This window comes from Apteryx mantelli, chromosome 9, assembly GCF_036417845.1.
Source record: "Apteryx mantelli isolate bAptMan1 chromosome 9, bAptMan1.hap1, whole genome shotgun sequence".
Taxonomy (NCBI): domain Eukaryota; kingdom Metazoa; phylum Chordata; class Aves; order Apterygiformes; family Apterygidae; genus Apteryx; species Apteryx mantelli.
The window spans coordinates 25,016,151-25,033,138 of NC_089986.1; the positions used below are offsets into that span (position 1 = coordinate 25,016,151).

The window sequence follows — 16,988 nt, forward strand, 5'->3', positions numbered from 1 at the left end:
TTATATTAGATTTTATGCAAGTATTAAATTAAGATGTGTTCGTTAATTATAAGCTCGCTGTACCTTAGCATAAAGATTGCCATCTCTCTTTGGCAGTTACACTAACTCCTGCAGTGATGGTCAGGGCAGCTGTAAGACCATCCTACACAGGGAGCAGAGCAGCCCCAGGAAATACAGTTGAAACCAAATTAGCTGGCAGCAAGGACACTGGAAGAGCACCTTAAAGAACAAACTGGGAAGCATCTACTTTATGCCAATTCATTTTAAGGACAACTTAGGAAATGCCAGAAGAAAATGAAGAATACCAGGCAGAAAAGGTGTATGACAGAGCACTGAACTTTGTAGTGATCGCGCAGATTTGGGCAAGAACAGCACTGCACTTACAGACTATGCTTACTAGCCCAAATATGTGACTAGTAACCCTTCCTCCTATGTGTTTCCCTGCTGCAGCCTCTGGGATGCAGACAGTACACAGCACAAGAGGGGCTCTCCGTTACGCTTGTACTAGCAAACAGCGTGACACGCTTTCCCTAGATAAAGTTCTGCTTGTGTCGATGGCAAAAAGGTCTGTTTACTTCCCTGACTGCAAGAAAATTTCCCAATTTCAATTTTAGCTCTGTTGCTGTACTAGGACCTCCTTTTGAAGTTGTTAATGCTCCAGGGAGATCTTGTTTTGCATTATTTGAGTCCAAGATATGTGACGGTCAGATTTTGATCCTTTGTGACAACAGTGTAAACTCAGAATAAGTGCTGTTGGGGTCCTGGCCCATGGCCCTTCAGCGGAGTGCTTCTCTTGTAGGCTCACCAGCATCTGGTCTTTTACGTTTTTAACAGTGGCTGTGAGGTCCTCAAAGGATAAGCGGTGTTTTTGTACAGCTCAAGTTCTTTTCTTTCAACTGAAGCTTGATAATGACTTTCTTACCCTGCCTCCCTGCAAAAAGAAGTGCAAGATGCAGCAGTGCTCCCAATCTGCGAACAGCTGCTCCATCAAAGGGAGTGTTGGGGGGGTCAGAGTTATCTGAAGGGATCTCAGCCCACAGGCAATACTGTCAAAAAAGATTTTGCAGCTTAAGGAGCCTTTAGGGAACTAACTTTAAGGTACCTCCAAGCACTTCGACAATGTATTAAGGGGGCCATAATTCCAGAAGCATTAATCAGACCCCAGGATGTGGAAGGGAATGATTCATAGAGAAACACTATGTTCCCTCAGTCTGTCACTGTGGGAAGGCAGTGGTGATGCATGAGTGGGATTTGTGATATTTTTCAGTTCAAATGCTTAGGGATTTCCTCTGCAGTTTCAGGAAGGGTTTTATTTCCCTGCAGGAAGAAGTGACAGGGGTCCCCCTGAAAGAAAAAGTAAGGTTTCACAGGTTGGAAGTGCGGTGAGAAGAATTGCTGGCTGGAGTCACTAGACACTGCCAGGCCAGCAGGGTCACTTGCCTGCTTAGCTCAGTCGCTGCCAGATCTGCTGTTGCATCCTAAGGGACTTGTCTTTTTGTTTTGCTTTTTGTTATTTTAAAGCAACATGGGGGAGGCCAGTGCTGATGCTTAAGAAAAGAGCTGATGCTCAGGAGACCTGGGTTCTGTTCACAGCATTGCTGCAAACATTCATCCGGGGGCCGTGGCAGATGTTTAAGCCAGGCCAGCTGTTCTGCTGGAGCACTCGGTGATCTCTGGTGGGGTGGTTAAGTATTGCCGAGTGCCTGAAATGACTAACCCCATGCTGCGTGCGATTCTCGCCCCCAGTTCCTCCTCCGTTTCTTCCTCTCCTTTAGTTTATCTTTACTTGGTTAGCTTCCAGCCTGACACTGAGGAGCCCAGGAGCGTGTCATTCACCACACTGCGGAGAAAGGCAGGTCGCAGCCCTGGCTCGACATCAAACACCTTGAGCATCGACACAAAACACCTTGAGCAGAGCCTTCTTCCTAGGCTAGTCAGGCCTGTGATTTATTAGGTCACTTGCCTAACTTAGGGTGGATAATCTAAACTGGCTTGCTGTTTCCTCCCTGGTGATTAGCCAAACTGCTGCCCTACAGGTGGATCCAAAACCAGAAGGCCTTGCTGGTGGAAGAAGTGCTCCAGTTTGGAGAGAAAGAGGCAACAAGGGAGGGGAAGAGTTTGACATAGTCCTATCAAGAAATAGTGTGAAAAATAACGCAGGCTAGGAGGGAAGGGGCAGAAGAGGTCTCTAGAACAAGGGTAGTGATCCTGACATGAAGAATATGGGCTGTCAGACAATGGGAAACTCCTGTTAAGAAATACGCGCTTTTGACTTTTTCCAGAAAAGGAACGGTGAACAAGTGAAGATGGTTGCAGTCACTTGTTATGTTCTGTTTTCTGGCCTAGGTCTGCTCCAGCTCCTACCCAAGGTCCCACCGGCGCTGGGGCTGCAGGGCTACCTCCTGCTACCAGTGTGTCGAGTAACAAGCGGCTGCAGCAGACACAAGCCCAGGTGGATGAGGTAAGTGGCTCCAGGTAATTTGTTGCTCACCATAAGGGTGCTAATGTGATTTTTTTTTTTCTTTAAGATGCTTACTTCACTTAATGATCCAGCAACTCCTGCTTGTCTGAAAGCAGTGGGTCTAGGAAATGAGGTTTGCTAAAGGATGGCATTTATTTGGAGGCAAGATAGTACAAGAGATATTCTGAGTATGAACATCTTCGTACCAATAACATTTTTGCAGAATAAATATGGATATTGGTGCTGATTCTGGAATTCATCTTAGACAGTCAGGTTAGGAGGAAATGTCATAGTGGGACCAGCATAGGAGCTCTTCTAAATAAAGTGTTCCTGCGTTCCTAAAGGTCAGATGCTAATCTCACAGGCTGTTTCACAGGGACAGACCCTAGGCCCCTCCCGGGTAGATGGAAGCCATGAATGTTGCACAGGTGAGCCCTGCGCTCTTTAGTCAGAGCTCTGTTGATTAAGCATCAATACTTATCCCCAAAGAAAGGCACTTGCACATGATCTCACAACAGTACCTTCCACGAATTCCCCCCCCCCCCCCCCCGAATGGTCTTGGAGGAGCACGTGCCTGTTCCTTCTTGGTTCTTAAATTCTAGTTAAGATACAGATTACCCCGCTCCTGCCACCCTGGCTGTAACGCTAACACCCGTCTAACTGCCACGTTAATGGGAATGAGTGAGCGTGCCGCCATTCGTGGCTGCCGTCCCTGGGCACACCAGCGGTGAGGGAGCTGTGGAGACCCTGCACACCTGACCTGTTGCACAGATTTGTGTGCTGGATGTTAAGCACAGAGCTTTGCTAACCCCCTACAGACACTTAAGTAACTAATCGCTTACTGCACGTGAGGAAGTGCCTGGGGCTTGTGTGATTCTTTAATGCCAGTTCAATAAATACACACTGGAAAACAGCCATATGCTGCTTCTGTAAAGGCCTCTGGTTTCAGATGCTCTAGGTATGCTTTACATGGATCAGAAAAGACCTCAGAGCATCCAGTTCAAACTCCTTTCTTAAGATGAATTAAATTTACCTGTCAAATTGAGCTACTTTGTCTCTTTGAGAACTTCTCTTTGCTGAAGCTGTGAAACAGGGCCTTCCTGGCCTTTCCTTTGCTGATACTCGGAGCTGATCACAGGAATATCCATGTGCAGAAATGTCTAGGCCCAGTTCTCTTATTATCACTCGTTTTTACATCAGTGTAACGTCCTTGACGTTAATGGAGTGTCTTTGCAGTGCGGAAAGTAATATTACATTTCAGCTTCTGTCTTGGGTTAGAATAATGAAATAAACTTCTTGTCCTGAATGTATTACATCATGATGGTGCTGTAATTGTTTGTGTGAGCTACAGCCAAAGCAATTGCCCCTCGAAGGCTAAAAGTAATTGCTAGTTATTGTTTAAAAGGAGTGATGCAAGTCAGACGCATAGGGATCTTCAAGCAGATGAATGGAGATGGGTCCCAGAGAGGCTGATGCACCCCCCGCCGACGTTCACACTTGCAACCTTCAGAACAACACACTCGGTAGTTCTGATCGGTGATCGCTCACGCACATGCAAGTTTGTCTTTTTGTGAAGCAGGATGGAGTAGTTTTGGCAGGAACTCTTACCCGTTATGAGGAGAGAGCGAGAAGCTCTTGGTTTTGAGGCTTATGCAGGCGATAATCAGGGTCCACGTTTTTCTCCACTCCAGTTCGAGAGAGCAGCAGAGTTTGTTATAGGTTGGTTTTCAGTGGATATCCCATGATTGGCAGATCTGTGCTTGATAGGGAAAGGCTGATCGACCGTTGACTCACAGTGAATAGCCAAGGGAGGGAAACGCTACTGGGCTTTCAGGCCTCTGAAGTCCCGTGGATGAAGCTGGTTTACATCACCTAGGGCTTTTGGTCTGTTACGTGCTGCTTTGACCGTCCTGCCAGATCTTTCCTGGTTTGTTTCGTGTCCTGTGGGAAAGTGATCTGTAGGTGGCACCAAACACCAGGGCACAGCGCTGCCTTTCTCTGGCTGCTGTTCTGCGCCAAGGCACGGCACTCCAGACCCAAGCCGAAACACAGCGACATGATTGGGACTTCGCTTAAGAGCCAACTTCTGGCCTTATTGAAATGACTACGAGCCCTCTCAAACCAGCGTTTCAGATATATCCATGCTGGCTTTTCCCTTTGAGTTCTCCAGGCATTCTGGAGCTTATTTTCTAATGCTCAGATCTTGGTCTTCGGCTAGACAAAAATGTATTTATTGGACAAAAATGCAGTCTGAGCTGGACAAAGTGTTCACTGCACTTGAGTTAAATTCAATAAATAGTTTTGGACAAAAAAGGAGAGAAGGGGTAGGTATTTTTTCATCATTTTCAAGCTGAAATGGTTTAAAATTTTCAATATGAAACACTGTACTGAGACAAAATTTAGCTTAATACCAGCTTAGAAATGAAAACAAAAGGGTTTGTTATTTGATATGAATTGAAATGCTTGGAAGGTTTTTGTTTGAGTAAGCAAGTAAGAAATTTGGGTTGAACAAAACACATTTTATTCTGTTTAATTTTGGTGGACAAATGAAAGACAAATCTTGAGTTTTGGAACAGCATTTGACCCTGTGCCAGTCCTTCCAAAGATTCTTTCACTACCAGTTTCACCTCACTGTAGTCATATGATATATATATATATTTTATATTTCTGGGCTTTTGTAGGTAATAGTTACATTATATTAAATACAAATAACATGGACTTCCTTAGTACAGAGTATAAAGAGTAACAGACCATCAACCATATTCACTGCTAGCCTGAGTGGACACAACTTTACTGATATTGGTGTGCCATCCCACACTTAACGCTAGTGATGAATTTGGTGTTTAGGACCGTTTGCTTGCTAGAAGGGATTTTCTTCTAACAGTGTATAAAATATATGCATGAGTGGGCCTTATCTACTTTGTCCTGGCTGTGCACACTTTTTTTCACTCAAGCTCTGTATTGAGGGGGGCATGAGCTCCCTGCTGCCCTTCAGACTGAAGTTTTCCAGGTAGGATGTTTTCTCCTCCTTCACTTTCAAGTGGGACTTCAGATTAGGGCTGGGAAGTCATCTTGTCTGAGAAAGATCTGCAGAATGAGTAAATTCTTCCATCAGGAAATGCATGCAGTTTCTTTTAGAGTGGTCTTTATCAAGCCAATTTCTCTAGTTCAGGTAAAGAAATTATATTAAATGTATGAGGAAATAATGGCTTGTTCTTAGTAATGGCTGGACAAATGTCAACCAAACTGTAGTAGAGGAAATGTTCTCCATCAGTTTTCTGTATTTGTAGTGAAGCACCCAGTTGTAGGGTAAAGGAAATCAAAGTCTTTAATGAAATTAATTAGAGTATATCAAAACATCCCTTTATTTTTTACCTGTAAGGGCATTCGAGCCCACTATAACTATGTTTATCTTGTTCTCACTGTCTGTTTCCAGACATGTGTACTGAGGAAATGTCTGTGTAATTGCCATCACATGATATTTGCCATAATGGCAAAAGGCTGGTTTCAGTATGATATGTGATATTGCAGAGCGCGAACATATAGTGACCTTTAGCTTTACCATGCAATGGGATCTAATGTGGGGCTGTGCCTTTGCAGGTGGTAGACATCATGAGAATGAACGTGGACAAGGTACTAGAAAGAGACCAGAAGCTGTCAGAGCTTGACAACCGGGCAGATGCGTTGCAAGCAGGTGCCTCACAGTTTGAAACCAGTGCAGCCAAACTGAAGAGAAAATACTGGTGGAAAAATTGCAAGGTAAAGAATATAAAGATGTATTATTAAGAATTGCTTCATGACAGACTTTACATTCACTTGCATTTAGAGGGACTTTGCTTGTAGTGTGCGATCTCTAAGTCCTGCCCTCTAAGCTGCCAGATAATAAGCCAAGCAGCTCTGATCTTTACCAGAACCTATTCCTCAGATCATTTGTGCAGTATATAAAATCTGTATGCAAATTTTGATGCTTTACTCAGTGTCTGCAGACAGGGGTGGAAGAACATAGGACTTGCCCTTTTGATTCATGTCAGCTCTCTCTCTGAACCACAAAACCAGGACAGGTGTAATGAATACTAGAAGTGGCAGAAAAGAGGCTTTTTCCTTGTGGTAGATGATCAGCCTCTTGCTCTTTCATGAGGAGGGTAAACTACCAAAAAATTTTGAGGTTCCACAACCACTGTGAGGGAATGGGAGAGTCTTTTGAGAAGGGACAGATTAGGATAAAGCAGGTCTTTAACTGACCAGATCTCTCCCCTGCTGTCCTCAAAGCCTCATCGTTTTCCCATAAGCAGAGGGAGCCCCATCATCTTTTGCTTTTTTAGACCTCCTCCAGGATTTGTCTTTTCTTGGGCCATGAAACTTCAGCTCCTCTTCTTGATATAAGACACCATATCCTTGCTTCCTTCTGTTCATGCACCACCAGCACATGAACACTATGCTGAAAGTTCAGCCTTTTTGCCACTTCCATTCAATACTGTCTCTGTTGCTTGACCCCTCATGTCCACCCAAGTGAGATCACCTGTTCCCAGAGGAAGATGCCACATGCATTTCTCCCCTGCCTGTCTGTTGCCTGCTTTGTCTCTTCAATCCACAGTGCTATGAAATGTAAAGCAAGGCAGAATATTATAGGTAGACTATGTATGCAAACACTCCCAAAAGAAGTGGATCTAAGTTAGAGACTCAACTGAGCAAGTGCCTCTGGGCCTCTCCTAGCTGTTCCCTGGTTGTTGCTTGACCCTAACAGTGGAAGAAGCTGGGCGTACGGATCCAGATTTTGAGTTAGATTCACCCACGCTGACTGTGAGCACCACAGTGACCTACACTACATTACACCTACAAATCTACCCTCTGTTCTCCTTTTCTCACTGTCCCTCCCTGCTTTACCCTGACAAAGAGAGAAACCCCTGTCCTTCCTCTGGCTCTCAACCTCTGGAAGAAGAGGGAGAAATAAATCTGCAAGCCAATGGCTGGCTTTGTCCTCCAGAAATATGTTGGAAGGAACAAAGGCCTTGCTTTGATGCGTCCCTGTTTTTTTTTCCCTTCTTCCCTTTCTCACGGTGTTAGTGAGGTGAATTGGACTGCAGCATCTCAAGTGGCATCACTAGCTTTCAGCATATCTCACATGGGTGCCTCTACCCCACATAGCTCAGTGCTAGAAGGTGTTTGTGCGCAGCTGGCTCTGATGTATCTGTTCCTGTGGCAACAGACTTTGGCTTCACACTGAGGTATAGGCTAACACGCTGGAAACCGTGCTGGCTAGCATGGGCTACCTCTCTCAACAACAGCACAAGTACACAAAACCAGCACCAAAAGGAGTTGGGCGTCAAACACCTCCAACTGCCTCCTCCTTGACTATGGGCACATAGTCAAAAGTGATCAAGTTACTCTGGTATAAAGTGGCACCTGATCATGCGTGGATCCAGCCAGTGGACACGCATTCACTTAAAACACCTCCGGAGTTGTTTTACTTCACTGCTGGAAATGCCTACAAGGTTTATTCCTGCATCTTAGCTGTTGGGCAAGAACTCGATAGCTTTGACAAGAGGCTATGTCCATTGCAGGTGGTTAGTGGTGTCTAAAACTGACACCTAATGTGGGGTCCTGAAAAGTCTATTACAGTGAGTCTTTGCCAGAAGTAAAAGCAGAATGTATGGGCCACCAAATAAAAGCAAAAAAACTAGAGGTTGATGTCTATCATGTGAAAGCTGACTTTTTTCTTTTTTTCCTGTAACTTTCTTTTTATAGATGATGATCATCCTTGGTGTAGTATGCGCAGTCATTCTCATTATAATTATAAGTGAGTAATTTATTTTCTCTTTCATTTATGATCTAAGTAGCTCTGTGACTTACCAAGTGCTAATACAGGAAAAAACAAAAAAAAAACAAAACAGGTTTAAAATGTTCCAACTGATTAATTTGTGAAGAACCTCCTTCTAGTGTCATGCTGTTATAGTGAGAATTACTGCAAACTCCCTGGGCGCTTGTATAGGTAGAATTTGTTGATATTTAATGTGTTTTACATTAGTATGTTACATAGCTTTTCCCAGGATTAAAGACTCCCCTTTTTCATGTTTATATATGTTTTCATGCAGTCTCAGACATTCTCCTTTCATTAGAACGAATGCAAAAATCCTAGTGCTTTTCAGTGAGAACAGTAGTCCTTGAATTACCTCAAAATTAACTCAAAAGAGGGTGAGGGCCCACATGCAAATGGACATCTAGTACATTTTTTTAAAGTGCGTAGGTGGCTAATTCCTACCAAATCAGCTGGAATTTGGGATGTTGGTACTTCCAGAAATCCCTTTGCATCGTGAGTACCTAAATATTAAAATCTGGCCCAAAGTCTTGCTGATTTCTTGCTTCCAAGGATCATCTCATTCTGCACGTTTGTAGCAAAGGTAGCATATGAATGAATAATAGCAGTCATGCTGGTTGTGAGCCAGGGATCTCATAATGACAGTAACTGAACATTTGATTTATGTAACTTCTGTGTTAGCAACAACTGTTACTATGTGACATAACTGCAATGTGGCATTAACTCCTGAAGGAGAGGTTTCCTGAGTGGAGCGATACAGCTAGTAACGCAGAAGAGATTCACCAGGAGGCTACATTGTGAAGCTGAATTAATTCCCAGCTCTCAAATTACACGCCTCATCTTCAGCATGTTTCCGTTTTCCTCTGTTACTTCTGTGAAGGAGGCTTACAGAATCACCTGTAAACACGACTTAATGGATTGAGATACATGTGGTGGCTTATTAATCTAATGAATGCTGGCACCAAACCGTCCCAGAATGATTCTAGGGTTTCATAACTCGGATGTGGCAAGAATGGGAAATGGCTAGATATTAATTAACTATATTAACTGGGTACTCAAGGTTAGTGGCTTCAAGGGAAAGACAGACCTCTGCTCTGCAGTCCTAGTGTAGCAGCCTGGGAAGACAGATGTACAGCCGTGGAATTGGCTGCTGTGTATTTATCCATCATTGAGCATAATGTGTATCCTAACAAGAAGGTAAAAAGCAGACAAGATGGCTCATAATTTCTCCTCAAAAGTTAACTCTTTCCTACTGGTTTTAAATATTGGATACCTGTCTTGGCAGGTTTAGAAACAGAAATAGCAGCTTTGGCATGGCTTAGGTTGGGTTTGGGGTATTTAATCACAAGCTTGGGTGTCACCCAACCCCCAGCTCATGGCTCACCACTGTGGAGTTTGTTAGTTTGAGTTTGGTGAGATTTAAATGCACTTAGGCTCTGGATCTTGAATTATTTTTTAGTCCATTTGATCCTTCTGTAGTATTGCCTAGAGGGTTTAGCTTCAGGAAGGACCCTATGTATTGGGCTAAATAACTTATCTATTCGCAGTAGCTCTCAGAGTATATATTTCAATCCTACTGACATCAAGGGTCCAAGTGCTGCCACAAAGGCCTGCATGGCTTCTCCAGTGTCACTGATGTAAACAGGAACAAGATCACCCTCAATGCAGGGGTGACTATAAACACAGATAAATTAAGCAGTTCCTTACAGCAACAGCCTACCATGGGTGGTTAAACGGCCCAAGCCAGGCTAACCACCATGCTGGTAGTGGAGCCCTGGAGAAGCCGGCTGGCTCCCTGCTGCGGAAGAGTTGGAACCTGTGGGACAGCAGCTGTTGCTGCAGTTGGGGGTGGTTACTCGCATCAACAGCAGCCCTTGCCCTTTCTGCATCTGGAGCCCAGGTCTCCCCTGCTTTCCATCCCAGTTCTCTCTCTGTGCTCCTTTTAAGAAGGGAGGAGCAGCCCAGTTGCAGCCAGGAAGGCATTTGTGTGCAAGACCTGTCATGCTCTTTCAGGAGGGATGTGCTACAGGTGTTTGCCATCCTCTGATAGCACACGCGCACTGTGAGATAAGCACAACGCTAACTCTATAATAACATTTGTTGCCTGTCTTTTTCTCCCCCTTCTACTTCCTTTCCCAGTTTATTTCTCCACTTGAAAAAGCGAAGAGGGAAGACTTGGCACAACTTTGTTCTTATCAACCAACGATATCAGTGTTCCTTTGTTGAACTCCGCTTTTTAATTCCTGGTGTCTTGGGAGTTTTGCTTGTAATAACCCATAAGCATTCAATGTGGTGTGTTTTGGAATTCTGTTGTTTCCACAAGAAACTGTACCAGCTAAATACTGCCAAGTAGTTCCATACACTGTCTTATCACTGTATCTTAAAATGTGTCTACACTGACCTTCAGAAACTAGTATATGAAAAGCATCCTAAACGTCTCAGAATCAGAGGGCACAGCTATGGGGAAGCTCCTGCTTAAAGGGACTCTGTCAGGTGGATGGGACCCAAAATAGCAAATGTTAGGGCCAAAATTCTCAATGTGAGCACCTAAAGTTAGATGGCAAAATCCACTATCAGATGGAATTTTTTTGAGGTAGTGCGTCCCTGCTACTCCCGTTGAAGACAGTGGTACCTGCAAGTATTCATATGTAAAACATCTAATTTCTACTTACCACTCAAACACAGTTTTTGAGATTAGTTATAGTATTCAAGTCTAAAATCATTGCCTACAGAAAAGAAATAGAACTGGTTTTTATGAATTTAAATTTCCCTTGTGGAGTATTCTGTACAACCAAGATGGCCTCAGAACGAAAGCCAGAACGAAAGCTGTATGACAACCAAGAAAGCATCGGCTAGCACAGTTCTGAAAAAGCCAAGTGAAATGCAAAAATGGTAACACAAGCACCACAAATGGTCACGATACGGACTCTTGCTAATAACTCAAGGCAATGTTCGTCAGATTTCATGGGCCTCTCTCGAACCCCAGTCCCCAGTGCTGATGGTCCTGACTTAAAGCACATGAACAACTTCAGTGATGTCTGTGGCTTCCCAGTACAATTGTAGGAAGCTTCCTCTCTGCCTTTTGCAGAAATGGTGCCCACTATGAGGACCATTTAAAAATTGGGAAATGGAGGGTGTGGGTAAGTAGAGAAAAGAGTGGAGAGGCACCGAGGAAAGGTGTCTAGCAAAGGTTTTGTGGAGCAGGGGAAGGCAGGGAAGCGCTGCTCCAAAGCGATGGTATTAACAACACAGCTTTTTAAAAATTTATTTTAAATGTGTGTGTGAGACATAAACTATAGTGTCTTCTTTATAAAGTGCTCAGTTACGATATTTTTCATACTCAGAGTTAGTTTAAAACAGCATTTGATGTAGTTAGGAAAAAAAGATATATTGCGGTTTGAAAAAAAGTTCTTGCATTTCATTGTTGTAGGGTTGCTCCCAAATGTTTTTTCTTTTTTAAATGCTGAATAGTTTGTTTTGAGGAGGATGAGGATACTATCCATAGAAAATTATACCATGTTTGATCATAGTTAACCTAAACAAAAATGAATTATCAGATTTTGAGCCAGACAGGCATCTTTTCAGTCTGCCTGCTTTGGGATTTCTAAGAACAATTGCTAGAATAAAAACCCAAAATAAATTTGGTTGTTTTTTGTCTGAAACTTAGTTAGAACATAGAAATGGTGATAATACAACTGTAAATAATCCCAGTGTAGAGTATCTCTCTTGATATGGTCTTAGATTAAACAAAAAACAGAGAACCGGACCACTCTATTGCAGTGAATGTATATACAAATTGTGTTTAAGTAGAATTTTGCAGAAAGAATAGGTGATGATTAGTTGAAGGGTTCCAGTTACATTATGATTTTTTCAATATATTTATTGCTTTGTTTTCACATGTGCTGTTTCATATCATTAAGTAGCAGGTGCCCACAGCCTTCATGAAATAGAAATGTCACTTTCAAAATTACTAATGTGCTACTGGACTTCCTGATATGCCCTGTTTGCTTCAGTCCTTCAGCTTAGTAAGTACATAAACAATTCAAAAAAACCCTATGGACCAAACAGAAAACACTGCTGTCGTTAAGGGCCTGGCTCCATAAGGTGCCACATCTGAATGTTGTGTTTAATGCAGCCTTCACTGGAAAAGGAATAAGCAGTCCAACTTCAGGACCATTTTATAACTACTAAAATATTTGGCTAGCTGGTATGAAACAATTACGTCCTGAGGGTGAGACCCTGCCACCCATACCCATGTTGAGCACCACTTCATCCTCATAGGGTTTCTCTACAGGAGTGCTGACAGGATTCCTGAGATGAGGATAGCCTTCAGTGGAGATGGTGCAATCAATAAGGTTATATGCTGATACAGATCCTTAATGCAGAGAGCGCTGTCTTCTGTGAGAGTTTGAAATGAATTTTCCTGACACGAGCAGCAGATACACATCAAGGAGGTCTAATCCTCTAGCTACCAAGGTGCAAAGCTTCCAGATGAACATGGGGACTAGACTGTAAGGGTGCAGAATTAGGTCCTCCTAGTTAACCTGTCTCAAGCAGGTTAATAATCAAAATGGGAGCTTTAGGGGAGAATGTGTATTCATTCTCCTTCAAAACTGTAACTAATGTGGATGGCTGTTAGATGTTGGTAAGAATTTGCAAGGAAGAGTTTAGTCAAGAAACATAGCCTCTAGTGGCTTACAAAATGTTTGGTAAGAGACAAGTTCCTCCTGTGCGCTAATGAAATATGCTAAATGTGTGTGTTTAACTCTTCAGGTTTGTTGTGTACAGTGTGCTTGTGAATATGCAACATTTGCTAATTGGGCTGTGCTGGTTAGTGGCAACTGGTAAGATGAGCCACGTACCATTTCTGCTCCAGCCTGGGAAGTGATCAAGTGTGCCCTTACCTGCTGTACAGACCTGGAGTCTTTCTGTTCCTGGAGAGGGTTAATTCTCCTGCAAGGAGAATATGGTGATACAGGGTTGTTCAGGGTCATCGACTGTGCAACATAATCACGTATATGTAGAGTGGTGCAGAGGACAATCTATATAAACACAGTTGGAGATCTTATCTGTACTGAAGCCAGGATTGATTTACTTTCCATTCACTGCCTCTACATTTACAATGTCCATGCATAGTTAAAGCTGCCTGCTTGTAACAGTAAATTTCCCATATTAATGACAACTCATTCTTCTTTAGTTAGCTAGCACTGGTTCAAATTTCAGTTACTGGGTAGAATTTCAACTACTGCTCCTCGTCACTAACTGTACTGCCTTGGTTTGGACTGGTAAAAAGGCACAGAAGGGCTTCCCTTTTATCCCCACCCCAGCAAACCCTCAGGGGAGGCAACGCTGCAAGGCTGGCTGCGTTATCATTGCCATCTTGAGGACTGAACTGAAGATGCTGCTGGCTGGAAGCAAGGATTTCTATAGCTTCAGCCAGAGTTAAACACCGCATGAGACTTGCATATTCTGTCGTTATAGGAAGCACTGACTTTCACCCCGATTTCTGGGCTACAGCTGTACAAAAGATGACCAGCTAGGATGGTAGCATGATATGCCATTCAGAAACAGCATAGCTGGCATAGGATAGTTAGGAGACGGTCTAAAGCATTGGAGCTGCTCTGTGCTTCTTCCACGGGGGCTACTGGGCTTGCCAGTGAGTGCACTTCAGCTTCTGAGGTTGACGTAGTCCTATCTGTTTCCACTATCCACAGGCACAGCATGAGGTCCTGCTTGGGCATTACACCTTCCTTCTTCTAATTTAGCTGACCTTGCAATAATATGTTCTGGCTCCAAAACTAAATATCTCGTACACAGAACATATAGGAGCAAGTACTGTGGAAACAGGAACAGCTGAGACCTGATTTTCACTTGACAGCATTATGGAATGGCACTGTCCAACATAGCCCAACATAATCCAGTATTATTAGAAGGAAGAGGGGAGAATCTGATAAAGATTTTGATGTAATCTAGGGTCAATACAACAAGGAGTGATTTAGAAATGCAGTTGGTTTGATTTTTAAAGCTGACACTTTAATTCCATTGGAACATGAGTGAGGTTAACCCTGGAATATTTCGGGCAAGTAAAATGCTTGGCTTTTTCTTTTTTATAGTGATCTGTTGGCTTTTTCTTTTTTATAATGATCTGTTAAGTGATTTAAACACCTGCAATGATGGAAGAACAGCACAATAACTACTATGTAAGGAATGAACTAGAACAGCCACAAACTGCTATGTTTTTGTCTCGGCAGCAAGACCTTTTGAAATTCTTCTGTTACTTTGTCTCATTTATGTCTCTGCTTTTCTGACATCGCTTCACATAACTTTAACTTAATAATCAATCTAGCTACTTCTTCTTTGAATATGATGAGCTTTAGCTCTTAAGAGCAAGATCATGGCTTGACACCTTCGTTAGAGCATGTGTAAAATGGTGATGTCTGTTTCTCAGAACTGCATCTACTATGGCAGGCTGAAGCTTTGAAAATGTTTTGGAAGCTCCGATGTTAGTGAACTCTTCCTCATGCTTCTACAGAGTGAATTGTTCTCTATCCTGTGGGAGGTTATCCTCCCAGTGAGAGCATAATCTATTCTTTATTGTAAGGCAGTGCCTCTATTGCACGTTAGTGCTAGACCTTCACAAACAAAGTGGAGAGCCCTTGGGTATGATCCAGGATTTAGATCTCAACCTCCCTTTTCCTGCCCTTAAAAGGTGGAGAGGGCTAAACCAATAGCCATATAAGGCACTGGGAGCACTCCCAATGTACATACTGAGTATAGGAGAAAGACCTCAAAGAGACCAAAGTCTCTTTGGTCTGGATTCATGTCCTTACCTGAACTTTAGGACCTTTACAGACCTTTGGGCTCCCTGTATATTCAGAACAGTGAGATGCTCTTCCAGCTAGTGATTCCCTCCATCTCATTTCGGCCCCTCTTGTTAGATGGGACATATCTGAGCATTTGTTCCTTCATGCAAGACAAAGCACAAAATCAAAACAGGCTGAAGAATGTTGTCTGAGAAAAATTAATTTTATCTAGAGAAATGATTGGCTCAAGATTTCTCAGATCATGACATTATTATTTTCAGCAGAGATGCTAGATTAGGATATATAAAAAATCAGAAGAACATCAATTGCTCTTTCTTCCTCCTGGTTTCCTGCAGAAATACTTCTTTGTTGCACTTCAAGAAAGGATTTGGTTTTACTCTTCAACTAATTTCCCTTCCTTATTTCATTAATGTATGTCTCCATTGATGTGCTCAATGGCTTTTTTTTCTCAATTGAGAACTAGAAGACTGCCTGCCTTTAAACACATGTGTAAAATAGAGATCTAAGCCACCCAAGGAGCTAACCTTTCTTCCTGATGCACTGACATTTAAAAGCTACATCTTTACAATACAGCAGAAAAACGGTGGCAGTCTGATTACATGCAGTTTTGCTGGAGTAAACACTTGATTATTCAACAATGAGTCATTTCTGCAGTAACCTCATTCTGTCATGACTGTATCACATCTGCTAATTCTCCAAAGCAAAAATCATAACCTGCACTGATTTAAACCTTGAATACAGCCTCGTGGTTCATACGTAACATTCTATTCAACCAAGGAAGCCATGTGCTATAAGTTTAAAAGGGCAAAGTACTTGTTCTCAAAGAGAAAATATCATAGAGAACAACAAAGTTAACTATGAAAAAGCCTGTTCATTCTTTAGCTCTTCTCACAGTGGCTGGCTTCTCCATTATTCTTCAAGTCCCTCTTCATTCCCTTCGAAAGCCTTTGTGTTTTTGGAGTGTTGTGTATTTGGAGCATAGCGTACTGGGGCTAGGGTTGTTCTGCTGCCCTCTGAATTGACTCCCTGCCTTCTGCGATACTGTTGTTGTTGACCTCAATCAGAGCTGAGGTAGGCCTGAGTGGAGCAGAACCTTCTCCCCATAATGCCCTGCTGTCTTCAAACCAGTCTCTACTGATGAGAAGGAGAATGCTGAAGGCAGAATATGGCTCCTGGATTTTAATTCAGTTCAAAATGATGCGAGGCAGCAGAAAGCTCCTGACTACTTGACATCCAGCATTTTTGCAACTACTTGAACATTTTTACTTGTAATACTGGAGTTTTAATTTATTTAGCATTTTTTGTAACAGCAATTTCATCAGTATTGATGGAAAGGAGAGGAAATGGCAAATAAGGATAGTGTGATAATGGTAGTTTGAGTACAATAGAGCAAGCATTCAATAACCACCTCTTTGTAAGCGGGCTATACCTAAGAGCACCTTTCATATGTTACAACTAAGTGGTGCTAGTCTATTGAACTGCATATACGCTACTACTTAAAATGAGCTTAGGGCAAGTGGTAGCTGAATTTACCCCCTTTCACTTTTCTCTTGAAAACATAGAGACATAATATATACAGTAAAGATGATTTTATTTTTTTGCAGGGAGCCATTTGGGGTATATCATCCAAAGGCATATTCTTGTTTGATGCAGAAGTGCTTGAGAACTTCAGTCAAATATGGGCTCCAGAGTGCTTGGTGCTGTAAAGATATATACTGAATGCCCACAAACCTTTTTGTTGTATATGACTTCAGTCTGCCAGTAATGAAGTCTGCCAGTAATCTTCCTGAATTAACATAATTGTTTTGCTCACCCTCACTCTGCTCTAATATCTGTGTTTTTCCATTAATAGTCTAAGCACTAAGATAGTCTAAGGAGAGGATGGAAA

The 16,988-nt window shown here is 42.6% G+C and overlaps 1 protein-coding gene across 1 annotated transcript in view; it reads left to right on the forward strand.

The window, feature by feature from the left end:
- The window catches only part of VAMP2 (vesicle associated membrane protein 2), a 45,687-nt gene extending 35,183 nt beyond the window's left edge, over positions 1–10,504 (forward strand). Inside the window, exons 2-5 of the mRNA XM_067301483.1 lie at positions 2,347–2,461; positions 6,062–6,220; positions 8,207–8,258; positions 10,416–10,504. Of these exons, the coding sequence (XP_067157584.1) occupies positions 2,347–2,461; positions 6,062–6,220; positions 8,207–8,258; positions 10,416–10,432 (343 nt within the window). The 3' untranslated portion in view covers positions 10,433–10,504. The remainder of the gene's footprint in view (positions 1–2,346; positions 2,462–6,061; positions 6,221–8,206; positions 8,259–10,415) is intronic.
- Positions 10,505–16,988: the final 6,484 nt, after the last annotated feature.